This window comes from Grammomys surdaster, unplaced genomic scaffold (assembly GCF_004785775.1).
Source record: "Grammomys surdaster isolate TR1022 unplaced genomic scaffold, NIH_TR_1.0 233, whole genome shotgun sequence".
Lineage (NCBI taxonomy): Eukaryota > Metazoa > Chordata > Mammalia > Rodentia > Muridae > Grammomys > Grammomys surdaster.
Window position 1 is genome coordinate 3686418 of NW_021604678.1, and position 27732 is coordinate 3714149.

Below are 27732 nucleotides of genomic sequence, written 5' to 3' on the forward strand. Positions count from 1 at the left end.
TAATGTATTTTGCAGCCATTTCCTGGGACTCCCAGGTATGGACCTAACCAGTATCCACTGTCCTAGCCAGTATTTAATAAAATTTGCTTCAAATTTGGCTCAAAACTTGGGGTAGTGGTCTTTTTCTCACTCGGTGGGATTGACACTAGCTTAATAGTTTTATATTTCCCAAAAGTTACTTCAGGGGAGATATTTAAATTCTTTAAATGTTCAACAAAATCTGTAGTAGGTGTTTTGTGTTTTCAAAGATAAAACCGGGTCCTACAATGAAGCAAGGAATTCTACAAATTACATAGTCCCTGCTCTAAGGTTGGTTTAATCTTTGCTTTGTTGAACTCTTGGGTTTTCTAAGGCACAGCAGAGAATCAAAGGTGTCACAGAACAAGTGAATAAGCAGCAGGCATTTCAAGCCCCATCCCCAGTCTGTCTGAAGTACTGTACTATCTAAACCAAGTCTGTGGTACACCTCTGAAATACCAGCAATTGGAAAGGAGGCAGCAACACCAGAAATTCACGGTCTCTGTGTCAGGAATGCATTGAGCTAGGGGCCAGCCTAAGATGCAGAAGATCCTGTCCAAAAGGATGGGAGTGGGGGCAGGTACCACAATCTGGAGTTTTATGGAGAATTGCATTTTATAGGAAAGACCTCTATAGCAAAGAAAAAGGAAAACTAGAACTGGAAGAAGAAAAGCTAAGGCACTTTGGTATAGGACTGTGACAGTTAATGTTAACAGGATCTAGAATCACTCGGAGACAGAGCTCTGGGTGTGTTGGAAAAGGAGCTTCTAGATGCAGTTGGTTGAGATGGAATGGCCTGCTCTAAGCACCATCTCATTTATTTGTCTGTGCTCCCATACCATGATAGCTGCTCTTATGTCAGTTTGGCACACAAAATAGTTATCTGAAAGAAGAGAACCTTAATTGAGAAAATGCCCCCATAAGATCCAACTGTAAGCCATTTTCTTAATTATGGATTGATGGGGAAGGGTCCAGCCCATCATTGGTGGCTCCATCCCTAGATGGGTGGTCCTGGGTTCTATAAGAAAGCAGGCTGAGCAAGCCAGTAAGCAGCACCCTCCATGGCCTCTGCATCAGCTCCTGCCTCCAGGTCTGTACCCTCGCTGCTTTTGATGATGAACTGTTGTATGGAACTGTAAGTGAAATAAACCCTTTCCTCCCCACGTTGCTTTGGTCGTGGTGTTTCTTCACAGCAGTAGTAACCCTGACTAAGACTTATACTAAGTAAAGAGGAGAAAACAATCTGAACACAGGCCTTCATCACCCTCTGTTCTGGGCTGCCTATATACAACGTAACCAGCTGCCCCACATTCCTGCAGCCAGGCCTTCTCAATAATGGATGATAGTACCTTCAAACCGAGAGCCAAAATAAGCCGTCCATCCCTTACGTTGCCTCTGGAGGGTATTTCTGTTCAATGCAGTGAGAAAGGTAACCAGTACCATACGTACAATAAATATTCAAGCATGTGCACAGAGTGCGCTAGACATGTATATTCTAGACATGTATGTAAAGCCATGTGTTTCAGGACGATTTAATTTGCATCTCCCCACAGGCATGAGTCCTCTTCTGTCTGGACTAAATGAAGGAGTGGATTTTAATATACGTGGAAACTCTAAGGATTCTCTGGCTTCCAGTATTGATGAATAAAGAGTATCAGACTGTGTCACCAGGAGGAGTCTCTTTTATTCTCTCCTTTCATGAATGTTGGCCTCGATTCTAGAAAGTGCTGTCCTGGTGGCAGCATAGATCATTCTCAGGATCTCTGGGCCATCACCCAGAGATACAGAAGAAATGAGAACCAAGTCTCCTGGTATCCCCGTTGGTCCTTGGGAAAGAGTCTGCTTAAGGCTCATGGGTTGTGTTTCTGTCCTTAGGCCAAAAGAAATCACCTAACCAGCTAGCCAGGGCTCATGTGCCAACCTTTGTGGAAGGAAATTATATTACCCAATAGTGTGGCAAGGCCACAAAAAAAAAAAAAATACATGGGAGATAAAAGGTAATATTCAACAACAGCATGACTGAAACAAGTCGGGTGGGACAGTGTGTCACAAAAACATTTCCAAAATGAAACCTCCAAGCATGACTTTAGAACATTTAACAGTTTTCCATGAAACTGGCTGGATCATGAACAGAGTCAATAGCTTCAAGACTGGAAGCAAAACTCAAAGGTATTTTTGAGCTTGCCTGATATGCATGAGGCCATGAGTTAGATGTCTAGCATCATAGAAAGTAAGAAGTCTTAGCTTCAAGATGTCTGTCCATCCATGTGTAACCTAAAGAAACATAGACAAAGGAAAATAAAGGTGGGGGGGAAGCCTCTAAACAAGAAAAAGAAACAGCAAGAGTTCTTGTGTTTCTTTTGTCCTATCCTTCCCCTTCGTTTAACAACAAACACAGTCCTGAAGCCACAAACAACACAATCCTAAAGTTATAAGTTGGCAGAGCAAGAGGGACCTCCACATGGGTAATACAAAGGATATGGCAGACCAGCAAAGCTGGCAAGGCCTACGCAGGGAAGGACTTCCCAGAGCACCAAAGCTAAAAAAAGTGGTCCAATGAGGACCTTGCATTGGGATGTAAGCACATCCTCACTGAGAAGAACCAGTAGAGAAGCAAGATTCAAGCTCAGAGGCTGAACAGCAGGTTCACCTAATGTATGATCTGCCTCTCCGGACCTGGACCCTCAAGAAAGAAGGCCCAGTACAAGCAGACAGACTAGAGGGAGAAAGATGCCTATGTGGGGAGGGAATGGCAAAGGTAATGAGGTGGATTACCAGTGAGTAAATATCAGGGGTAGAAAACAGATTCCTCCCAGGAAGAAGAGACACAGAAAGGTGGAAAACCTAATGTGTACCCTGCGGTGTTGGATTGGAAAGTTATAGGAGAGAACTTGTGTTTTTAAAGGAGATAGAAAAAGGGGGTAGAAGAAAAGGAGACAACTGATGATTAAAAGGCAGATGATGATGATACATACAAACATACAAAATAGACACACAGATACATAGATACAAGATAGATACCTGATAGATGATCAGATAATAGATGATAGATATGATAGGTAGATAGATAGTTACATACATATATAGACAAAAATACAGATGTAAGGGGTGTGTGTGTGTGTGTGTGTGTGTGTGTGCGTACATACATACATACATACATTTTCCTAGCTCTGTCCACTGACAGAATTATGAGAATAGCAACACTCCAGAAGCAGTACATATACTAGTACAAACTTTGGGTTCTAAATACCATTTTCAGTGAAAACAAAAAAATAAAACAGAACAAAAAAAAGTCTCTGAGAGAATTGTTAATATAGGGTCGGGGCAGAGAACGCCCAGAATAAGCTCAAAGAAGCTCGTGCCTAAATGACAAAACCTGAAATAATGGGTTATTTCAGAAGGACAGGCAAGCTAGAGGGCTCCAGAAGTGAAATATGAGACACGCTTTACATCAAAACAACCAAAGCTGGGCTGGAGAGACGGCTCAGTGGTTAAGAGCACTGACCGCTCTTTCCACAGGTCCTGAATTCAATTCCCAGCAACCACATCCATCTGTAATGGACCTGACACCCTCTTCTGTTGTGTCTGATGACAGTGACAGTGTCCTCATACACATAAAAATAAATAATTCTAAAAAATTAATAAATAAGCAATGCTAACAATGGATTTTAACATATGGTATGAAATAAGAATGGATGAACTGAAAGTTTGCAGAATGGATACTTAGTTTCAAATATCTCCTCCCAAATGACCTTCAAAGGAAGAGAAAGTTTTCAGCAGGAAAGCTTAGCAGACCCTGCCTTCTACAGACTGTTTTACGTCCCTCTGTTCCCACAACTCAGGGCTGAGGCCCTAGCCCCGGAACCTGAATGTGCTACTACTATATTGAATGCAGCAACTTTAAAGGAGTCAGAGAGGTAAAATGCAGTCCTATAAGATTCCCATCCAATATGACTTGTAGGTTCATAGGAAAGGAGATGGAGATACACAGACCATCCTGGAGTAGCACAGAGCCTTAGGACTAGCAAACTGATCCAGGTATGCATTGCCTAAAGTCCTTGTAAATGTCTAATATGGCACCTTTACACAGACTCTTTCTCTACAGAGCTACCAGACCAAGTGACGTAGTAAAGCTGCAGTCTCTCAAATATTTGGCACCATTGGTTAGTCAAATTTCTGCAGAACTTTCTAGACAGAAATGGATTCCCAGAGAGTCATTTCTTCTCATGTCCTGAAGAAGCAATTCCTAAAGCTACTTTATTTTTTTTTATAATTTATTTACTTTTTTCAAATCGTAATTTTTACTCATTCACACAGGGGTTATAAACACAAAAAGGCCAGACATGGGGAAGGGGATGACACTGGAGCATGGGTGCTCAGGGGGAATACAGATATCTTTCAGAACAGGGTATCTCGACCTGTCCTCTGAACCTTCACCTAAAGCTACTTTAACTACCATAGAACATTCTGATTAAGGTCTGAGAGAGCCCTATCAGTATCCACTGTTAGTAACAGACAGATTCCTGGGATGCATGCATCAAAAATGGCTCCCACGATAATCAGACTCCCACCACAGCCAGACTTAGAACCACAAGAGACTTAGAACACAGGAGTACCCTCACAGACTAGCATGCTCCCTGCTCATGGTCACATGATTGATTTGACCATTTGATTAACACCATAAAAAGAAAACCACTGATCCTCTCAACAGCTTCTAGCCACAGTGTCTCTGTGTCCTCTGTGTGGAAATATCCAGAATTCCCTGTGTTGATTCACATCTTCCTATATGTGGTGGTTTGAATATACTTGGCCCAGGGAGTGGCTCTATTTAGAGGTGTGGCCTTGTTGGAGTAGGTGTGTCACATGGGTGTGGACTTTAAGACCCTCATCCTAGCTGCCTGGAAGTTAGTCTTCTCCTACTGGCTTTCAGATGAAGATGTAGAACGCTCAGCTCCTCTTGCACCATGCCTGCCTGGACACTGCCATGCTCCCACCTTGATGATAATGGACTGAACCTCTGAACCTGCAAGCCAGCCCCAATTAAATGTTGTCCTTGTAAGAGCTGTTTTGGTTGTGGTGTCTGTTCACAGCAGTAACACCCTAAGGCACTGTACCTCACTTACCATGTAAAAGTTCTTCAGCAAAAGTTTAATTTGCAAACACAGTAGAGATGTAGCCCAGCTGGCACAGTGCTTGCCTCCCAAGCAGGAGGCTCTGGGTTTGATTCCCAACAGGGCATAAAGCCAGGTGTGGTGACGCACAGTTGTAGATCCAGCCCTTGGGAGGTGGAAACAGGAAGAGCAAGGCAAACTCAGCTACTCAAGTATGAGGCTAGCTTGCACTACAGACTAGAGGAGACCTTCTTTCTTCAAACTATAATAATTTGCAAAAAGCAAACACAGTAAAACCAGCACTGGTCCTAAAAGAGCATGTTTGATCTTAATGACCAAACTCAGGTTAAAAGACAGGGGACATTTCTTCTTAAAAACATACAGCTATCTCTTCCTAGAATTTTTGTTTCTCTAAAGAACTAACCCCTCCTCCTAGGTGATAAAAAATTATGTAAATGCCTTCATAGACTAGCAAGTGGGGCCAGGTATGATAGCACCTGCCTTGAAACCCAGCACTCAGGAGACAGAGGCAGGAGGAACTCAGTGAGGCCAGCTTGATCTACATAGCGAGTTCCAGGCCATCTACTGTAAGAATCTTGTTTGAAAACAAACACAAAAGCACAAAATAAGAAACAAAAAGACTAGCAAATTAATCTGGACTGCTCAAGTTAAGGACCGAGTGAAGCCAGTTCCTGCTCAGAAGTCAGAGCCCAGGATCAACTAGGGACAAGCCCCTTCAAGATGGGATCTCCAAAAAGCTATGTGGCTAAGCAGGAGGTGGAAACTACCCATCCCCCATTCACGGATGTGAACAAGGCAAGTGGCCTGAGTCAAACTTCAGTGCTTAGTGACAGCAAAAAATAATAGTCCCCTGAGGATTTAAAACTACTCAGCAATTAAAGTCAATGATAGGCTTAGAGCATAACATGAATTCCTTTCAAAAATATGAAGCAAAGGGACTGGAGAGATGGCTCAGTGGTTAAGAGCACTGACTACTCTTCCAGAGGTCTTGAGTTCAATTCCCAGCAACCACATGGTGGCTCACAACCACCTGTAATGAGATCTGATGCCCAATTCTGGTGTGTCTGAAGACAGCAACAATGTACTCATATAAATAAAATAAATCATATATATATATGTGTGTGTGTGTGTGTGTGTGTATATATACATATGAGGCAGAGAATTGAAACCCACATGATGGCCATTGTTGAAGCCTTGATACTTAAATGGACAGATAAAAGTCAGGCTAATAATGGAATTCAAGTGGGCCCAGACCGATAGAACACACGTGTTTCCTAGACCCTATGAAAAATGAAGGGCTGCACACTATGCTCATAGGCAGTTCAAGGAATAAAGAACCTGACTGGACCTACTGGAGCTTTGGGGGCCTCATGGTCACTGTGGCAAATGGGCAACTTTGTGGCTGCAAAATAAAAGTAAAAAAAAAAAAAGGTGAATAAATTTGTATTTACAAAACTAGAGGCTAAGTGCAGGCTTAGATTTTTCAAAACCCATTTTAATAAGAGTTCTTAAACGCTTCAATCTCCCTTCTAACCCGCCTAGCAGAGGCTGGGGAAAGACAAAGTTTATAGGAAACAGGGGGTATAGACCTATTTAGAAGTAGTTCTTTGGGGGAGATTCCAGTCTGTAAGGATATCAGCAGTCCAGTCTAAAACACCAAACATGAGTCAGTAGCAGCAGCTCTTGATCCAGAAGAAATCATGGGGCTCTGCCAAATGGCATGAGTCCTCAGAATCAGCAAGAAATAGCCAAACTACCATGAGAAGTTTTCTGTTGTGTTTTTCTCTTACAAAGGCACAGCAAGAGAAGGTCAACCAAGACCAGCAAAGCCTTGCAAGGTGTCAGTGAAGACCAGTAAAGCGTCACAAGGTGAACCAATGCAAAAGTGTCCTCTTACTGTCTTCTCTAAACATTTATATTCTTTCTAAATATCATATCCCCTCTCAAGCGTCTGCTCCAGCAAATCATATGCCCTCTCACAAGACAGCTTCCATAAATATAAGTCTTTTCTCAGCAAAACATCCTCTCATGTCTGTTTCCCCAATCTTCTCGTAAGACAGTTTCCAGAAAAACATCACAATGATACAACTGAGTTTCCAAAGAAACCAGAGATCTCCACTTCAGGTAAGACTTACCCTGGGGACTGCATTTTGCTAATCCCTACCTAACAGGCTATGAAAAGAAAATAAAAATCCAAAAATATCAGATATGAAAATTTCAAACACACTCAAGGAGGACACTTGGACCCTCCTGGGAAGAGAAAATAGAATTTGGGTGGGTGGGGGATGGGAACAGGAGGGGTCATATAGGAGATGGTTCTGGGAGAGATGACAAGAACTAGAAGGTACTTGGGGGAGATGTTAGAGCCTATGAGGGTAACCTAGGGAAGACTGCTAGTAATGGAGGAATACAGAACCCAAACCGGCCATCTTCTGTAATCAGGCAAGATTTCCAATTTTGGGATTGAGACATCAGCCCAACCACATAAACCTTCAACCAACAATTTGTCCTGCCTGCAAGATGTGCTGGGATGATAGCAGCTCAGAGCTTGTGGGAGTGGCCAACCAATGATTGGTCCAACTTGAAGCCAGCACCTTGAGAGGGAGCCCACACCTGACATTGCCTGGGTGACCTGGACCCAAAGGTTGGGCAGCCAGAGACCCAGGATAGAAGCACATAAGACTGGGAGAGTCAGTGAATTGATTCCTAATGCTATCCTGCTATGCTCACAGATCAGTGCCTGACTCAATCATCAGACTTCATCCACCTGGGTTACACCAGAGAACACAGCATTTATAGAGTGTCTATAACTCATTATTAGAGCTGGGGATGTGGCTCAGTCAATAGAGTGCATGAATGCATAGCACACATGGTGCCCTGGACTGATTCCCAGCACTGCATATGATAATAGTAGCAGTAGTAACAGTAACTAATAACAATAAATAGGTATGGTGGTATAAGCCTGGAATTCCAGCACAAGGAGACTGGGAGGCAGAAGTAGGATAAGTTCAATGCTAGCCTTGGCTACATAACAAGTTTGAGGTCACCCTGGACTACATGAGACCCTGTCTCAAAAAAAAATCATCAAAATAATATTAGGACCAGACATGGTAGTGTACACCTTTAACCCCAACACTGAGGCAGAAGCAAGCCAGCTTGGTCTGTACAGTGACTTCCAGGCCAGCTAGGCCTTCGATAGGCTCTGCCTCAAACTAACACCTGCATAACAACAGGAGAGACATAAGGTGCGTGGTCCAAATCAGAGCAGCATCAGCTTTCCAAAAACACACTCTCAGCAGCAATGTCATCCCGCAAGAACTCAGAAACTAATGCATATCAAAGCCTGCAGAAAGAGTTCTGACAGAGGCAGCACCCCGCTGGCTGGCATGAATGCCAGCATCACTGTTCCCATACAGTCTATGAAATACACATTTTATCTGGGTCCAAGCACAGGAACTCTTCTGAGAACTGAAACATGGAATGGATTTGGTAATTCAAGCCTGACTGAATACAAAAAAAGTAAAAACAAACAGGAAAGTCTCTTTCTGAGAGGAAAAAAATAGAACAAACAAACAGATCAAACAAAGAGTCACTTTAGCACAGTTGGACTGGGATCTGTCAGGATCCCTGATCCAGCTTTAGGAAGAGCTGAAACTGAAGGGACGTCAGAGGCGGAGGGACAGAAAGTGCTGGTCATGAGGGAAACCCATGTGCAGTTTCCTTTGGGATCTGACCCATCTTGAGGCTGACAGTGTGTGCCAGGCCTCACTATCTAGTCAATTACAAATAACTGCCTGAGTTCACCTGCAAAGCACCCCAATGGTGCATTGCCTATACAATGGAGTTCAAGGGACAGACTCCAAATAGCGAGACCATAGACCACGGTGAGAAACAGGCTGCTAATGGACGTTCTACTACATCTTAGTCAGTAGTGGCAGTGTAATTAATGTCTTAGTCATCACATCTACTGCTGGTATGAAGCACCATGACCAAAAGCAAAATGTGGGGAAAGGATCTGTTTCACTCACAGTTCCATAGAATAGCTCATCATCAAAAGCAGCGAGGACAGAAACCTGGAGGCAGGGCTGGATGCAGAGGCCATGGAGGGTGCTGCTTACTGGCTTGAGCCCCACAGCTTGCTCAGCCTGCTTATAGAGCCAGGGGTGGCACCATCCATGATAGACTGGGCCCGCTTTCTTTAATCAATTATCAATTAAGAAAATGCCCCACAAGTTTGCCTACAGTCCCACCTTATGGAGGCATTTTCTCAAGTGAGGCTCCCTCCTCTCTGATGACCTGAACTTGTGTCCAGTCAACATAAAGCATCCTCCACTGAAACAAAAGCACTTGTTGGCTACAGGAAGAAGGGGGAGAGGTAGAGGAAGAATAATGCAACACTCGTTTAAAAATATAAAATTTATTCAGTCAGTAAGACAGTTCACTTTCTATACAGAGTTGCTCTCGAGCTAACAGCCTCAAGAGCAGTAATGGATCGCTATCAAATATAGCTCATGCTACTGGACTTGGAGAATGCTTGTTTCCCCTTTAAAAAATGTTAAGGCTCAGTTTCCAAAAGGTAGTTATACCACTTAGTTTTCTGCTGACAAGGCTGGGGCGTTTGGGGCTAAACGCTACAGTGAGGTTGGGGGTAGGGCATGGCTCACTCGTGCATCCTTTTTTTAATAGGCTCTTTCCCTTGGGGGGGAAAATCATTTTATTACAAAAACAAATAAAACAAATAACAATCATGAGACAAAAGAGAATCTTTGGCATACAAACAAGAAAAGCTAACAGTGCTTTTTCCACTGTGGCTGGATGAAATGTGCTGTGGGAACAAACATCTGACCAATCAGCACTGCTCCTTGCGGTTCTTAAATGAATCTAAACAATCAGCACTGCATCTATCTACACGGTTCTTAAAAGAATCTGGCTAATCATCAGCCGGTCTTCAAACACCTGAGGAAAAATAATCTCCATCCCATTCCTTTCAGATCAGGTAACCACAAATTTGTCATTTCCCTAAAAATAATTCCCCATTTTTCTTTCAACCTGGTAGCAGAATGTAACCGTAATGGGAATGCATTATGGTATGATTGATGACCTCACTATGGTACTGAAGTTAACACCGAGGTGTGGGTGCACATGCCTGTAATCCTAGCATGTGGGAAGTGGGTGGAGCCAGGATAGTCAGTTCGTAGCCAGTCTTGGCTACATAAGTTGAGTTTGAGGCCAGCCTGGGCTATATAAATAAGACCCTGTCTTTAAAAAATAATAAAAATAAAAAAGAGTAAAGAAAGGAAAATCAAATTACAGGGTTTGGAGTCATTATTGAGAATTATCCTATTAACATGTTCCAAACATATTCTAGAAGCACTTTTTCTCCATACAAAGATTTCATTCAATCAACAACACCGTCATTTTATAAAAATCTGTTTCCACTCAAAAATCAGCCTTAAAATTCATTGAGCCAACACAAGAACAAAAACATCAAAAAGGACACCTGTAGGTTCAGCCTCTGGCATGAAGACAGAGACAATCATCTAGTAGAAAAGAATTAACAATAAACAAACAGACAAAAAAAACCAACACAACAAAACAATATTATGAACTTTCACTTCTGAAGGCCAGTTCTGGGAAGCCATGTGTATCCACAGTGCTTCAGTCCAGTGCCAGGTCGGGAGATCCGTTGCCCACGATCATCTTGCTGTAATTTTTCTGTTGTTCCTCCTTAAAGGTGTCCTTCACCTTTGCTCTCTTCAGCCCCCCATCCCTGTGGGCAGAAAGGCACACATAGGAAAGATACTTTTTGCCAGTGAAGAACAGGGCCACATGGTACCAGGACGCTTACTATAAGCACAAAGCGCAGGTTCTGGTCTCTGCTCTACAACTGACCAAGTGCAAAGAACACGAACTCTCTCTGATGCTTCCGGGTAAGAAAGCGAGCAATACATCTGCATGCATACACCTCACCTGAAAAGGCAGGATTTTTCAGGCTTTTCAGACCTGGGATGCCCGGGTCCTTTTGCTAATAAGCAAGTGCTCCAGAGCTGAGCTATCTCCCTAGCTCCTGTTCTGTTTTGTTTCAGAACTTAGAGCTGCTGTATTCAATATCTAAACAGAAACAAGATTATTAAAGGCAACATGCTTCCATATATTTTTCCCCTCAGGAAAAACAAATGTTGATTTTTTTTTCATCGACTTATAGCTGGCTTGCTGAAAAACCCCGTGAAAATTGTGAATACCCGCACAAGAAATGATGAAAGTGTATACCCATGCATGGGCTATAAACACAGATAACTTGTTAAAAATCATCGATTCAGTCGTTATTTAACTCTAACCCTATGTTTAATAATTTATTTTTATTCAAAATATATTTATGCTTTCATACTCCAAAAGAGATTTAAAATAAAATGAACAACAAAATCATAGCCGCCTTTGACCAGAAGATAGTGCAGGATAACCCACCAGCTTTCCTCCTCTTGGAGCTGTACCAGAAACTAGTGCGGTGGAAGCGGCTTTCCTTCCTCCACTGGAACGCTGAGTCTTTGGGCTCTCTCCAGGGCTGTGAACTGCACAGCTGTCTGGGTCACCAGAGCACACTACCCCACCTCCCTCCCCTCGCCTTTCCTTCTTTGGACAAAAGGAACTGCAAGTCAGAAGAACTTGGGAGGAGGCTGGGCTACCACCAGGGGCTGCTTACCCCACAATTAGATCGCAGGTTCTCAACCTGTGGGTCTTGACCCCTTTGACAACTGTCTCCATATTTACATTATGACTCAGTAGCAAAACTACAGTCATCAAATAGCAATGAAGATAATCTTATAGTTGTGGGTCACCACAACCTGAGGAAAAGGTAAAGGGTCACAGCAGCATCAGGAAGGTTGAGAACCACTGTGCTAGATTTTAACTCGTGTGTGTGTGTGTGTGTGTGTGTGTGTGTGTGTATGTGTGTGTGTCTGTGTGTCTGTGTGCTGAGAACTTGCTTACTTCCTATTGTGACTGTTGAACTTTAGCACAGTTAGGCAAGTTCTGACAGTGCCGAATGACCATGGGTTACACAGTGAACTGAGTGCCACAGTGACAGAACTCGACCTGGAGCCAGTGCAATGTTCAGGCTCATTGAGTCAAGCCTAAAGCACATCCTGCAACTTGAAAATGGACCACAGTCCACAGATGTTTACAGGGAGCAGTTACAGAAGTTTCCATGAAATAAAATTTTTGGCTGTGGCCAGATCCTCAGAATTGTGCACAAGCCTTTTTTCTTCAAACGAGCTGCCTCTAACTATTCTTAACATTTACATTAATTTTGAACAATGAGAAATAAAGGCCCAAACCAAACTGCTTCTGTTAACAGCGCCTGTTCTTGAGGCTCCCAGAGTTACGTTTGGACGGGTCTTGGTCCCAGGGGACAGCCCAGCTATCGTCTCTCACCCCACGGCTTCCACGATCTATCAAATGCACCATCTCAGGAATACTGTATCTTAGTTGTTTTCCAAAGCTGTAGCTACCTAATAACCAACTTAATAAGATCATACAGCAAAAAGCCAGGTGTGATGGTGCACATCTTTAGTCCCAACTCTCAGGATGCAGAAGCAGGTAGATTTGAATTTGAGGCCAGCCTGGTCTACATATGGAGTTCTAGGACAGTCAGGGCTACATGGAAAAACACTGTCTCAAAAAAAAAACAAACATAGCAATAATAATACCTCCCCCCCCCAAATGTCTCAGCAGTTCTTATTCACTGCAAAGAAATCAGCCTAGATGAGTTCACTCATGCTCAGCAGCTGAATGAAAAATACACCCAGAAGGGCAAAACGGCTCCTTCCTTTGGAAAAAAAGGCCAGGTAATTCAAAGTAATCTTATTTATAAAATGGCATATGATCCAGTAAAAAGAGACAAAAATTAAAAAGGTTTGTTTTGTTTTTGTGAGACAAGTTCTTACTCTATAGCCCAGGCTAACCTAAAATTCACTATGTACCCCAGGTAGGCCTGGAACTCATAGGAATTCTCCTGCCTCTGTCTCTCAATACTAGAATTAGAGATGAAAATCATTGTTGACAGAGATGCTAAGTGAATCTGATGGTGAGTCTAACCTGAGGCTGACTCCCCACACAGTCTCTCTAAATGTGTACTTTTGTCTGTGCATCTGAGCCAGCCACAGAGCCAGCCATGAGCTTTTCATAACAGCTTCAGAGCAACAACATAGCTAGCACATCAGGTAAGAGGAAGCATTGGGGGGGGGAAAGGAGGTTTTAAGAAGAGGAAAGAGGAAGGCAGCTTCTACCACACTTGGCCGGGAAGAATCACTAAGACACAGTTAGCTTCAGGGAAGCCCTGAGTGTTGTGTTGTAATGTTACAGTGTTAGAGTGTTGTGATGTTAGTGTTACAGTTTAACACTTGCAGAATAGATTGCACCATGTAAGATGTTCATCTTAGCCTGAAGCTTAGAGCAAATCCGCTGCTCGACTGCTGTCAGCTCTCAGGAGTCATCTGGCATCCAGCTACTTTTATCTCCCATCAATTTCCAAAGTTTAGCTAATTAGCATAATAAGTTCTAAAAGTGGCCTTTTTGCTCTAAAAGTTAATGACTTGACAAAAAAAAAGAAAGCACATTGTTTGCCAGAAAGAGGCTGGGGTGGTATAAATTAACTGGCTTTAAGATATGTGAATGGAAAAAATATATTTTAGTGATAAGCCCTACTGTTGGATAAAAGAATATAAAATTCTAGCCAGCTCATCTTTGAAGATGTAGTCCCCAAATAATGCTGAGCCCCCAAGCAGAGGATGTTCTTGGTTGCTAATGACACAGAAACCAAATCAGAGAACACATTGCAATGACCTCAACTGAACTCACCATAGAAAGTATTTTGAAACATCCAAAAAGCTCGCAGAGATTTTATTGAACATGCAGGATTGAAACATGGACTATTTGGTAACAGCTCGCTGATATCCATGTAAGAACTGACCTTCTCCGTCAAGGCGGTATAGAGAACCCACTGCACTGTTTTGCTCCCAATATTTCTGTCCTCACTAATTTATAAGGTGAAGTCAAGCTCCCAGTGGGACAATATTTGACAATGAGGACTTTAAGGTTGAAGAGGTCAAAGGGATGGGGCCCTTGTGGTGAGGTTAGCACCCTTATAGCCAGAGACACTGGGAGCTTGCTCTCTCCACGCTTGAACAAAGGTCATGTGAGCCACTGAAGAAAGCAGGCTTCAGAAACACAAGGAGAACTCTCAGTGAGCACTGGCTGCACAGCGTTCTAACCCCAAAGCCTTCAAACTCGGAGGAAACAAAGTCTGTGAGGACGCTGGTCTATGGTATTGTGCTATGATAGCCCACGCTGACTAATGCACGACATCTACATTAATCTTCCTTAGACTAAAAGTTTTAAGACGTGGAAGCTATAGTTACTCATCGATCTCGCTTCCTTCCTCTCTTCAAGTTCTTAGTTTCTAAAACAGTGAGAGTGAACCAATCCGGCTCCGCCCCCAACCCTAAGCCCCGCCCCCAGCCCACGCTCCCTCTCCTTTCTTCTTCATTTTACCTAACAACACAGTCATCCAGAACAAATGCTACACTACAATACCCAGTTTCCTTTGCAGCTCACCGCTACCCCATGACTTGCAGCAGCAAACAGAAGTTTCAGTAGCTTGTACAATTTCCAGTGTATGCGCATGTGGAGATGGGTGTGTCCTTTTTCCAATCCCCCGCAGCTAGTCATTTGCTGTGCATACTGGGTGGAGACGGAGCCACCATCTTGGGCCATACAGTAGGAACACATATTGAGTTTGGTATAGGAATAAAGACTAAGTTTATGCCGGTCTGGACTCCTATACTTAAGTGGGAAAGAAAAGCTTCTACCTTATTTTAGTCTTTGTTACATTCTTTTTGCTAAGTCTATAGCTAACCCATATGATTGCGTTAAGTATGTATTATTACAAAAGAACACAAGTGCTTCTTCTGAGAGGTCTCTTACCAGGGAAGTTCGGTCAGTCCTCCTTGTACAGCGATAGCGGATTTAACCCTGTTTGCAAACTGAACCGCATCTTCTCCTTCCTGGTTAAATGAGAAAGTTACAATGAAGCTTTCAAACAGCTTAAAAGTGTCTCATAATCATTTCTATTTGTTTTATAATACTAAATATAATACTAAGAAACAGTTTATTTCCTAAGAAAGAAGAAAGGCATGATGGGAGGAATGGAGATACCCAAGGTTTTAGGCAAAGGCTTTCTTGCTTTCGTCTGATTGAATAAGTCATACCTCTCTGGTCATGGGAGGCATGTACCACACATCGCAGACAATGGCCCAGCTGGTCATGATTCGAAGCAAGTAGCTCACCAAGTTGTATTTACTACTGTTCCAGAAGGCATCGCCGAACTGGGGGTTATACTGAGAAAAAAAGAAAAGACAAGACATTCCAGCTGTGACTTCCATGTTAGTCTCTCTTCCAAATCAGTGCTTTTCAGGAGGTGAGACAAATGGGCCTCTCAGACCGCAAGAGAATTCACTTCACTTGATAGAATTTTTCACAAGAACTAAGCCAATCCTAATAATGCCTTTTATTAGCGCCAGTGGTTTTGCTAAATAGAGCCCAGAGTGCTACACGGAGAGCTCTTTACATGTCTCCAAAATATGTGACTCCGCACTTAACTAGAATGTCAGTGAAAGCAGGGATCAGTCAGATCAGCCCACCACTGTTTCCTCAGTACTAATACAACCTGCTCCACATAGCCATGCTGTCTGTCCGTCCATCTACCTATCAGCTGTCTGTCTTTCCATATCTGTGCATCTGTCTACCCATCTCTGTATGTAAGCCACTACCTACATTCTATGTGTCTAAATATCAGTTATCACCTATCTATGCACGCATCTGGCATCTATCAGTTGTCAATTATCTATCTAGAAAGATGGAGCACAAAATGTACCATAAAAAGAGCCAAAAAGTAAAATACACAAGTGTTCTTCAATCCTGCAAGTTTTAAATTTGTAACAATATCAAATAAAATTAACACTCAAATGCTTCCACCTCTTAAAAAACAAAAAACCCCTTTAGTTTTACCTTTATTGCCACTGGATAGATGGTTCCTCCAATTTCAAAGCTTCCCTTTTTAAACATCATGACTGAGGTATTGTTGATGCAGGTGCCTGGCAGAGTGGTAAGGAAATGAGTCACTTTTTAAAAACAAATTTTAAAGGGAATTGCTTTAAACATTGCTACATTTTCTGTATGCGTACGTGTATTTGGAGGTCAGAGGACAACGTAAGAGAGCCATCATCTTCACCACCTTTTGGGTCCCGGAACTTGAATTCCGGCAAGCTCCCCTACCTACTGGCCCAGGAATTACTTTTCTATAATTTAAATCATCATAAAAGTTGTACATATTTTAATGCCACTTGGTAAGTCAACCTTTGCTTAAAGAACAATAAAAAAATTTTTGAACAATTTTAACTGCAAACTCTCACTTTGCCATTAAAAACTCAGCAACAGCTTCAGCATAGCAGTTAGTAACCACAATACATTTCACAGCTAAAGTCATAGCCGATGCTGTTTAATACCTCATGGAAAAATTACTTTTAAAGTCAAATAGGTTCTGTGACTCATCAGAAAGCAAGAAATGAAAAGATATCCCCTCCTCTAAGATAGGGGAGATAGTTCCAGAGTGTTCCTTGTTGCTGCCTGCTGTAGCTTGCTAGTAGTCTCTGTTCTTACCTTCTGGGAAGATTAGAATGGGTAACTTTTTCTTATCAGCAATGTGTTCTTTTAATCTGTAAGAAAAAAATAAATTAGAATAAATGATTCTACCTTGGGAAACAGAGAAATAAGAATCCTTGTTCTTCACATCCTGCTAGTAGGGGAAAAAGCCATAAGAAGAGAAATAAGAGACAAAGGACAAGTGGAGACCAGAAATCAGATCGCTCTCATTTTCTCTAGTTCTGAAGGAAGTGGGGACTTCAGCTACTTTGTTTGTAATGAGGTCTCATTAGCTCAGGCTGGCCTTGAACTTGCTATGTAGCCAAGAATGAGCTCCAATTCTGACCTTCCTGTTTCAGCTTTCCAAGTACTGGAACTATTGGTAAGCACTATCAAGCCCAAATCTTCTATCTACTCTCTGGACAGCCATGTGTTGATAGATACTATAAAAAAAAAATAGAGGGGAGAGATTCTAAGCATACTAATTGGTCTGTTTTATGGCCATTACATAAGAAGTCCTGAAATGAGTCAGAGTTAACTTCCCTATGAAACAGAACACCACAAGCCAGGTATGGTACTCCCAGCTCCCAGGAGATGAGACAGGAGGATACCACAAGTCAAGGCCAGCCTGGGCTACACAGAAAAAGAAAGGTCTTTCATGAGGAACGTGGGCCATCCCTGCATGCCTAAAGCAATGAGCAGAACCCCATCCTGGTAAGCTTTTCCCCAGCTTTGTTCTTGGTGGCTCCATCTCTGCAGAGCCCCAGAGACTCCCTCCCTTCCTTTCCATAAAGCTCTTCTGTAGTTTGGATGTTCTCTCTGCAGCCAGGTGTTCACAGTTCAGCTGCCACCTGGGGTACTACTGAAGGGTGACAGAGCCTTTAGGAGATAGGACTTGAAGAAAGACTGGGTGCCTGCCCTTGATGGAAAAAACTGAGACCCTGGTCCCTCCCACGTTCGCTCTTCCCCTGTCCCCATGAAATGAATGGATTTCCTCTGCCACATGCTTTTAGTTTATTGTGCAGTTGTGAGCCTAAGCACAGGAATCAAGGAACCCACACTGACTACACAAAACCTCGAGCCAAAATCAACCTTTCCTGCTGGTAGGTTGACGTCCTCTTGTGTTTTGTGACAGCAACGGGAAGGTCCATCAGTGATTATCACTCTGGTAAGTGGATTCAAGTGACAGTGGACATCCAGCAAAAAAGTCAATGATTTGTTCAGCAAGTAATCAATTATTTAACCCTCAAGGTAGTAATTTTAAACTTTAAAAGTTTGGTGATCATACCCTACTTAAGTCATAGCTGCACAGAACAGCTGAGCTTTCCAGTCTGGCTATATGTAGACATATATCCCATAGATGACAGAATTCATTTTTTTAATTTTTATTTATTTTTTTAAATGTCAATCAAAGGCTTTGTAAGTTTAGTAATGCTCAATAACAAGATAACCATACAATCCGAAGTGTAACCCAATACCCAACCTAGATATACCAACTATCTTTGACTGGCGGAGACACACGAACACTCGTCTCCATGCCCCTCCCATCTCCTAGCTCCTCCTCCTCTCCTTACACCCCCTCTTCCTCCTTACTCCTCCCACCTTAGCTCCTCCCACATATCAACCTTCCTGTTAAAATAAAACTTTTCTCTCAAAATGCAATTAGAGCATAACTATACCAATTTCTATTAGTAAGGTACAAGATAGACCTAATATCCAATCCATCATTTTGTTGGCTAACCAGAACCTCTGTCATCTCTCCTAACTAAAAGACTTAGTTCTGAACTTGGCTTTTTTCTTGGCTTTAGAATGAATGTCAGCTGAAAACCATCCTCTCAAGTCTTTTCTCTCCAAGTAAATAGCCGGGATTGGCTATGAGACTATAAGTCTTCAACCAGATGACAGAATTCTTATATCACTCCTGTTAATAACTCCAGACAAATCCAGCTACAGAGCTTTGCACGATTTTGTTTCCATTTTAATACAACACCCCCCCCCAACTATCCTCTTAGCCAAAAGACCCAAGTCAATCAGCTTTTCTGTTATTCCAACGAAGGCCAAGGAACCTTGCCATTTACCTCTTAGTCACCAGATGTCGGTCCTTAATTTCTGAGCGCTCAAACCAGACATGAGGACAAGCCTTAACCATGGCTCTCTGAATGATCCCCATCAGTCCACCGTGAACCTGCCCAACCTAGAAGGGTCAGGAGAAACAGAAAAACATAAAGGCCTGGCTACCAAAGAAAGCTAGGGGTCTTTCCAAGGGAAGGAAGGGGGACCAACACATTCCTAATTTCCACTAAAAGCAAAGACTGGCTGCCTTCTGCTGACGGATAAGTCCTAAAGCTAATCAAAGGATGGGCAAAGTCAAAATGTGCTCTTCAGCAGACCACTGAAGCTCCAACTCACTTTACTACACTGGCTGCCCCGGAACTCTGAAGAGCAGAGATCCCTCAACTCCATCAAGATTGTGGAAATAAAAGCTAATTAGAGCTATGATTAATTATGATTTTAAATGCAGCCAAATAGCAAGGATTAAGCACTTGCCAGCGCACCCTGATTCAGGGCTTTAAGATGGGCGCTCACAGCTTGCTTAGAGAAGAAATGAGGAAGACATTTAACAGCTCTTAAGATTACATATTCAATTATCCTTTGCTTCAATCATTTCTCTCCTAGGAAATTCTCCCTGAAAATACAGCACAGGTAAAATGAAAATACATTCTCAAAAAATTATGAGCTGTTTATAAATAAAATACTGTTTATTATTGCAAAATATTGAAAACTGCCTAAGTGTCTAAATGATAAAAACAAATGGGTAAACAATAGTGTTGATGACAATAGTAGTGTGTGTATGTATGTGTGTGCACATGAATGTGTTTATATGTGTGCACATGTATGTGTGTGTGTCTGCATACATACTTACAACAGAATATTGTGCAGCTGACCAGAGGACAAAGCTGACCCCTAGGACAAAAATGGAGTGCAAACTTCCAGAACACAGTGTTAAACAACAAAGACAAAAGAACAGGTAAGCATGTTGTCTAGACGAAAACTAATACATCTGCCCTTTTGAGCCTTTCAAGAAGAAATAATTGAGTACAACCTTGGGAACCAACAAAGGAAGAGACCAACAACAGTCTGAGGTCTTCAGTTTCAAGTATATTATAATCAATTCTTTGTTGGCCAGAGAACAGAAGAAATGGGGTGTGGTCTCAGAAATAAATCCTAAGTAACCAGTTGCTATGGTTTGAATGTGTCCTCTGGAACTCATGTACCAGAAACTCAGTTCCCAGTACAAGAGTGTTGGGGAAAGAACCTAATGTGAAGGGTGGATGACAACAGCTGTGCTCAAATGAGCAAATCAAAGGCACCATGAACTCTGGCTGAAGCTAGAGAGGCGGCTCAGCAGTTGAGAGCACTCGCTGGTCTTGCAGAGGACCTAGAGGACAGAGGACTGCTGTCTAGTTATAGAAAATCCAATGCCTTCTGTTGCTAGCTTTTGCCACTTTTTCCCACCCTTAAGCCCACCCTACCCCACATTTCACCCCTTAACACTAGGTAGGAGAGAAAGGAGGAAAGAGAGGGGGGGAGAGAGAGATCTGTGAATCTAATGTCTTTCTTCTTCGTGCAAACTACAACCAACTCACCCACCCTGCCTCTCAGGGATCTAGCATTTATAGACCCTCTGAAAATTCTCAGAATCCCAAATTTCACACAACCACAGAAACTATCTGCAGCTGGCAAATCCACACCTCTGCTAGAACACGAGACAAATCATAGTCAGCTGCTGCAAAGCTGACCCCCACACCTCTGATTAAAAAGAAAGCATTCTTATAGTATTTCTGTGGTTTTTAAAGAAACCAAAAATCCAGAATCTTCACTATAGCCTTCTTCTGGCCTCCTAGGGAATTGCAAGCACATGACACACAGACACACATACAGTCAAGACGTCCACACACATAAAATGTAAATAAATATCTTTACAAAGAGAGAGGGCTCTTGGGAGCAGACCTTCCTCTTGTAATTCCAGTCCTTCTGACATATAAAGACATGACAGTCAGATCCTCACTAGAGGTCTTGACATTAGACTCTTCAGCCTGCAGTGAGCCAATAAATTCTGGTTCTTACAAATGACCCCATCTGCAGTTTCAGCACAAGATGGATCAGCTGCTTAGGTGTCTGCCTCCCATCTGAATGAAATCTCAGGCCTGACTTAACTGTGTCATAGAGAAAATCAAATACAGTGGATGGGAAGAACCGGCCCACATGTATCAAAGGTTGATAGAATGTGTCCTGGCCTGTACTGAGGCTCTCCCGATGGCTACCCTGGGTGGCTACTGTGGGAGGGCGACAGGGGATGCCTAAATACTGAAATTATATACACAACTGTGTTTTTATGACACATAGGTATATTGTTTTACAGTTTTTTTCAAAGTATATAACTATCATTTGATTCCTAATCTATAGAAGGACAAACAACCAATTCCCATCTCTTTTCTTGAAGATGACAAAAAAAAAAAATCTCTTGGGTTCAAAACAACTCAATTACATAAATCAGTGATGTATTAAAATGCACTTTTCTGAAAGTTATGTGTTCTGTAGATTTTTATTTCACCTACTTATTTACTTTGATGGGGAAATAGGTATGTGTGTCAAGGTTTTACTGTGTAGCCCTAACTGGCCTGGAATAAATATATATATTCCAGGCTGGCTTCAAATTCAAACTTACAGCTGTCCTCCTGCCTCTCTCTCATGAGTGCTAAGAGTCTAAAAATATGCCACCATGCCCAGCTTGTACATTTATTTCAGATGGTTTTGTTTTGTTTTCTGACACTACTGAGGATAGATCCCAGTGCTTCAAGAGTGCTGGGCAAGTATTCTACCACTGTGCCACATCTGAAGCCACTGACCTAACAATTTTAGGCATATCAAACATGTACCAGTAAGTGGGAATTTTTTAAAAGACCTTGTTGATCACAAAAACTGTGGTGGTTTGTATATGCTTGACCCAGGGAGTGACACCATTAGGAAGTGTGGCCTTGTTAGAGTAAGTTTGTCACTGTGGGCGTGGGCTTTAAGACCCTCATCCTAGCTACCTGGAAGTCAGTCTTCTAACAGCCTTCAGATGAAGATGTAGAACGCTCAGCTCCTCCTACACTGTGCCTGCCTGGATGCTGCCCTTTTTCCTGCCTTGATAATAATGGACTGAACCTCTGAAGCTATAAGCCAGCCCCAGTAAAATGTTGTCCTTATGAGAGTTGCCTTGGTCATGGTATCTGTTCACAGCAATGGAAACCCTACTAAGACACAACCCATGAATAGTGAAAGCCAGTATACATGCTGGCGGTCCCACTCACAGCACACACCTAACATAAAAGCCTGCAAAGGCTCTCCCAGAAAAGCATCCCACACCACCACTGTCAACCTGGAAAACTGACCCACTGGGCATACGGTCCTCATAGACCAACCCACACCTGTGAGATTAGGAAGAAAACCCAGGGACCTGCATCCAGCCATCCTGTTCCACACACTACCTCAGGAACTCATTTGACCATCAAGCAAAAAAGGGAGCCCGAGTCTGCATCTGCATTTCCTTTGCCCAGCAGAGGAAATGCCAAAGTAAACTGTTAGAGCCACAGAAAACAAGATAAAGGGGAAGCAGCAGAACGTGGTTTCTCTTCATGCCCAGTAAAAGGCACTTGGGGATGTGGTTTTGCCGTGGACTCTGTGGTGGTTGAAATTTTCAGCTTTTTCCTTTTTCTTGACAAATCTGAGTGTCTGCGGCACAAACACTCTGGCTTCCTCGCCAGATCCCCACTAAAGAAAGAGGTTCTTTTTGAATTGCACTTATCTTTCTGAAGAGAAAACTAATTGGCTGGCAGGAATCTCTGAAGAGGATGACTTTAATTTTTACAGTATAATTAAACACTGGCTGGGATGTGCAGAGCAAGATGAAATCAACTTTACAACGTTCTGCCAAAGGAGACCTAAGTTTCAGTAAGGTGCTCCTCCACCTCAGGTATCCCACAAATTTCCCTGCATTGTTTGTTCCTCGTGGCCAGCCTGCACAGTTATGTCTCAGCCAAATTTCTATTAAGAGACGGACTTCCTAGTTTACAATCATCAAGCATACACACGTGAAACACCAATGAGCTGCTCTTACCATGGCATAGCATCCGTCCGTTGCCAAGATTAAGACATCGATGGGAGAGGTGTGATTGGCAACACAGATGCCTCCCTTCTGGGGTCTGTACTGCCTGCAATTAAAACAATGGTAAGCACTACACCTCAGAAAACACTTGCTAGTTTACAGAACGGCATGCACTGACTTGTCTTATTTAAGGTACATACGCACCTAAAATCATCTTGAAAACATGGGATGCAGGTCTCATGTAGTATGAGGAGTTGGGTGAGGGACTATGGCATTCTCTGTATAATTCATGTTTTACTTACAAATTACTTTCCATTTATGTTGATGGCTCTTAGTATGATATTATGTTGTTGAGACAGGATCTCTTGTAGCCCAGACTGGCCTCAGACAGGCTGTGTAGCTGGGACTGGCCTTGAATACCTGATTCTCTTGCCTGGGCCTCCCAGATGCTAAGATTACTGAATTGGCCATCATACTCAACCAATTTAAAAAATTTAAAGAGCCCTTTGTTGATAAACACCTGGTTAAACCAAATGACAAAAAAAATCCCTCCCATATATAGATGAGACAAAAAGACTCAGTCAGGGTGGACAGAGCTTAACTTTCACAGTTATGGTACTGCCGGGCAGGGTGACTGGAGTCTACAATCTCAGCACTTAGGAGGCCAGGGTAAGAGGCTTCCCACAAGCTGGAAGTACTACCTCGTGAGCTCCAAGACAGCCAGGGCCATGCAGCACTCTCATCTCAAAGAGTGAGAATCATGATGACTGTTACTTTATAACATTGAATTAAGGTAAAAAAATAATTCAAAAGCAATCATAATCACTTTAATGTAGCAGATGACTTTGCCTAGCTACTTGTATTTTCTGCTTGGGGTAAAAAGAATAGAATTAAGTATTTTTATCTTAAGAACCAGGTAGAGAATTTTAGAAACAGGGAGACTAAGCATGGACAAGCCTTCAGCCTTTGCCATACTCCAGGGCTGCCGAAGCAGCGTCTTCAAAAGAGACAGAACCATCCTTAGCAACCAGACTCAGAGTTTCTACTATTCATGGATCCAGTAAGATATCAATGCCCACATGCCAGGAATCACCAATGAGAGAACCACATACCCCACTCAGCGCAGCTGTCTATGAACTCTACTCAGTGTAAATTTCTAGATTCTTTCTGAAAGCACAATGCTTTGTTATGTCTGAGACACCTCAAAAGGCAATGGTGAACACAGAGTAAGTTCTCAGATCCCGTGTGCTGCCTCCCCACCTCCTCCCAGCCCTTGTCACCCCTGGCTGATCTGTCTGAAGGAGGGCAGCCATGGACCAGACACTCACTTGTTATGGTAATGGATGGTGCCAGACAGGGACCGAACACAGATCCGGCAGCAGGTCAGATGCACCAGTTCACTCAGCCAGTTTTTGAGGCTGAAGGAAAAAGAAATCATTTTTATTATTTGTTCTCGGTACTCCTAAGAAACACAGAAAAAGATTCAGTGTGCCCTTCATGGCAGCATCCTGTGTTCTGCTACACTGAATTGTGGTTTGATGTTTGACGGCTCAATAGATTCATTTGCTATTAAAGGCCCAAAGTGTACCTGGAGAATTAGACAAAATTCTAGTAGGAACTAGCTTCCACTCTGCTGTACTGTAAGAAAGTCCTCTCCAAGGGCAGCTGAGGTTCTTTGGGCTCAGCCTTCCAGACTGCCAGTGGCTGGGGGTCTCTCCCTCCCTCTGGGTCGCTCACTCCACTTTCTTTTATCCCTTCATTTTCTCCTTTGAAAAAAAAAAAAACTTCCAGTTTGAACCAAAGTATGATGAAAAATCAAATAAAGGCTATGAAGATTAAGAATTCTTATAAGTCACTTTAGACCAAAAAATTAATGAGAAACCTACAAACTCTAGTTTTGTGGACACAGCTAGGGAAAGAAGACAGTCCTACTTATGGCTGGATAGAAGGGGACAGGTCACCTGCTGTCTGGAAGCTGGCCAACCAGTGTAGTTCCAATAATCAGCAAGCTGATCCCAATGAAAGCCAGGGTAACCCTGAAAGAGAAAAGAAAAGCTATTGCAAACATTCTCAGGATAGTAGAACTCTAGCCTATGGAAGGCAGGCTCGTAGGCAGTGAGTCTGCACCTTGTAGAGCATTACAGTGTACGGTGCAGCAATGAAAAGCGTTAATAAATCCATCCGTTCTGACACGATTCTATAAATTGTTCTAGAATACATTTTGAGGGGAAGAGAAAAAGATGGCAGGTTCTAATAAATATTACATGGAGAAATAGCACTTGGGAGGCAAAGGCAAGAGAATTGGGTGTTCAAGACCATTCTGGCTACATAGCAAGTTCAAGGCCATCCTGGGCTACATGACAGCCTGTCTCAAAAAAGACATCAAATAAACAAAACAAATGAAAGCTTCTAGTATTTCCTTCCCAAATGTCAATTCCCTCCCCCCCCCCCCCTCTCTCTCTCTCTCTCTCTCTCTCTCTCTCTCCCCACCCCCCCATGCATGCACACATGTACACACACATACAGAGTTTTGAATCCACATCTTCATTTGGAAGAAAAAACAATGTAAAAGGTATAGATAGTTAACACAGTGCTGCAGGTCACACTGGATATGATGGTGTTTCCTAACTGGCAAGAGGTGGAATCCATTCCACTGTACTCTTAAGCAGCCATTAAACGCATGATGAGAAGGAACTCTAGACTGAATACATCATCAAAGCAGGCAGGCGACTTACCTCAGAGGTAGCAGGAGGCAATAGCGTATGAGGACGCCCAGCACCCACACCATGGTGAGCCTCGGACTGATGTACTGAAAGTTGATGTTAGTTCTTGTGAGGAGATTCCATGATACTAGCTCCTCGGAGGAGAACCTCTGGGTCACTTCATCCTCCACAATGGCTTCCAATCCCTTCTTGGAGAAATAAAACACATCAGAGAGCTCGAAGTCCCTTCCTCGAAGACCAGAGAGCCCTTTTTCCATGGGTGACTCATCTCTTTGGATAATACCTTAAAAGAAAGCATCAGGACATGAGAAAATGCCATAGAAGCACAGAGCATTTGACCAAAGGGGCAATGTTAACTGCACAGAATACAGAAAACAAGCTTAGTGAGGAATGTGGGGGTGTTAGAGCAGCAGTCACAGTGGGAACAGATGAAGCCATGGCATCTCCTCAGACAACCTCTACCAAGTGACTTCAAAAAATGACTTAGTAAGAGGCTAGGGTATGTGTTCAGTGATAGAATGCTGGCCTAGCATGTATAAAGCCCTGAGTTCAATCCTTGGTACTCCCTAAAGTTACTTAATAAGAAAAATACAGCCAGGTAGGGCCGTGCATGCCTTTTATACAGGCACTTAAGAAACAGAGGCAGACAGTTCTCTATCTATGGGCTTGAGGCTAGCCTGGTCTATATAGTGAATTCCAAGCCAGCCAGAGCTACTTGAGATCCTGTCTCAAAGCAAAATCACAAGCTGTTTCAGAAAAATAAGCAAAGCGCACCTGGACTGATAGGAGTAACTGTGTTAATGAATAGATACTTTAATAGATACTTTTTGTTTGTTTGTTTGTTTTTCGAGACAAGGTTTCTCTGAGTAGCCCTGGCTGTCCTGGAACTCACTCTGTAGACCAGGCTGGCCTCAAACTCTCGAACTCAGAAATCCGCCTGCCTCGGCCTCCCAAGTGCTGGGATTAAAAGCGTGCACCACCACTGCCCGGCGATACTTTGTTAAATAGATACTTTTGAGTCAGTGATAAAGTCTAGAGATTGAAATGGTACCAAGACTCTCATATCTCCCTTATGTAAAATGGAATGACTTGCAGCTGGTTTTAAAAGCAACTCGCCAGGAAAGGCCTAAAGAGTTCTGCTGAGGACTGGTAATCCCACTCTTAGGATGTTTCCTAAGAGATGTAGGAAAGACATTCATTGTAGCACTCTACTCAGACAATGGTGTACAATGCCACTGTTAGTGAGACTCTAGTATCAAGGGAAAAAAGACAAGCGCTTAAACATATCTAAAGCAATAAAATATATTTATGTAGGAAAAAACACAAGGAAGAAAACATGGTTCTCTTTGGGCAATGCCGTTAGATTTTCTTCTCTACTGAGATAATTTTCCATAAAGAAAATAATCGAAGTTTCAAAGCCAAGTTTACCAGAAATGGGGAGACTGAGATCTTTCTTTTTCCCCTTTTTCTTTTTGATTTTCTGAAGGAATAACAGCAGGATGCACTGGGGGGCGGGGGGGAGGGGAGTGTGCAGAGCCCAGGAAGTCCTTAGTGTGTGTGTATTGCTGACACAGCCACAGCTATGTCAAGGATGCCAATGCTGCAGACCTGCAGATGCTGTCGAAGCCTTCCTGGAGTGATGCTCAGAGGATGGCGAAGCCTTTCTCTGCCCAAGTGATGGCCAGTGTGTGTGAATACCAGCAACCACTTTCCCCTCCCAGAGGACAGCAACCTGAGACTGACTATAGAGCCCCATGACCAAGACTAGCTAACTCCTTCCTGCACTGTATAGATAACCATTGCCCTGAGGTTCCCTGTTGTTACCGCCTAGAAGCTTCCCTCCATCAGGGAAGATGTCCATGTGTCTGTCCTTTCTACATAGTCCCAGTCAAGTTAAGTCCCAGATTCTCTGGGTTCTGACTGAACACAGTAGGAAAAGAAGCAAGAATGACTTGAAATTGAAAGCCAGGCTGTTTAAGAGAGTCACCAGCTCCATGGTGGGGGTCTTTTA

The 27732-nt window shown here is 42.8% G+C and overlaps 1 protein-coding gene across 1 annotated transcript in view; it reads right to left on the minus strand.

Annotated features, from left to right (window-relative positions):
• Window positions 1–9551: 9551 nt before the first annotated feature.
• The window catches only part of Gpat3 (glycerol-3-phosphate acyltransferase 3), a 53115-nt gene continuing 34934 nt past the window's right edge, over window positions 9552–27732 (minus strand). The window contains exons 4-13 of the mRNA XM_028773683.1: window positions 25734–26004; window positions 24960–25034; window positions 24327–24416; window positions 23011–23104; window positions 18926–19041; window positions 16866–16921; window positions 16215–16300; window positions 15416–15544; window positions 15132–15211; window positions 9552–10920 (exon numbers count right to left, since the gene is read on the minus strand). Of these exons, the coding sequence (XP_028629516.1) occupies window positions 10809–10920; window positions 15132–15211; window positions 15416–15544; window positions 16215–16300; window positions 16866–16921; window positions 18926–19041; window positions 23011–23104; window positions 24327–24416; window positions 24960–25034; window positions 25734–26004 (1109 nt within the window). The 3' untranslated portion in view covers window positions 9552–10808. The remainder of the gene's footprint in view (window positions 10921–15131; window positions 15212–15415; window positions 15545–16214; window positions 16301–16865; window positions 16922–18925; window positions 19042–23010; window positions 23105–24326; window positions 24417–24959; window positions 25035–25733; window positions 26005–27732) is intronic.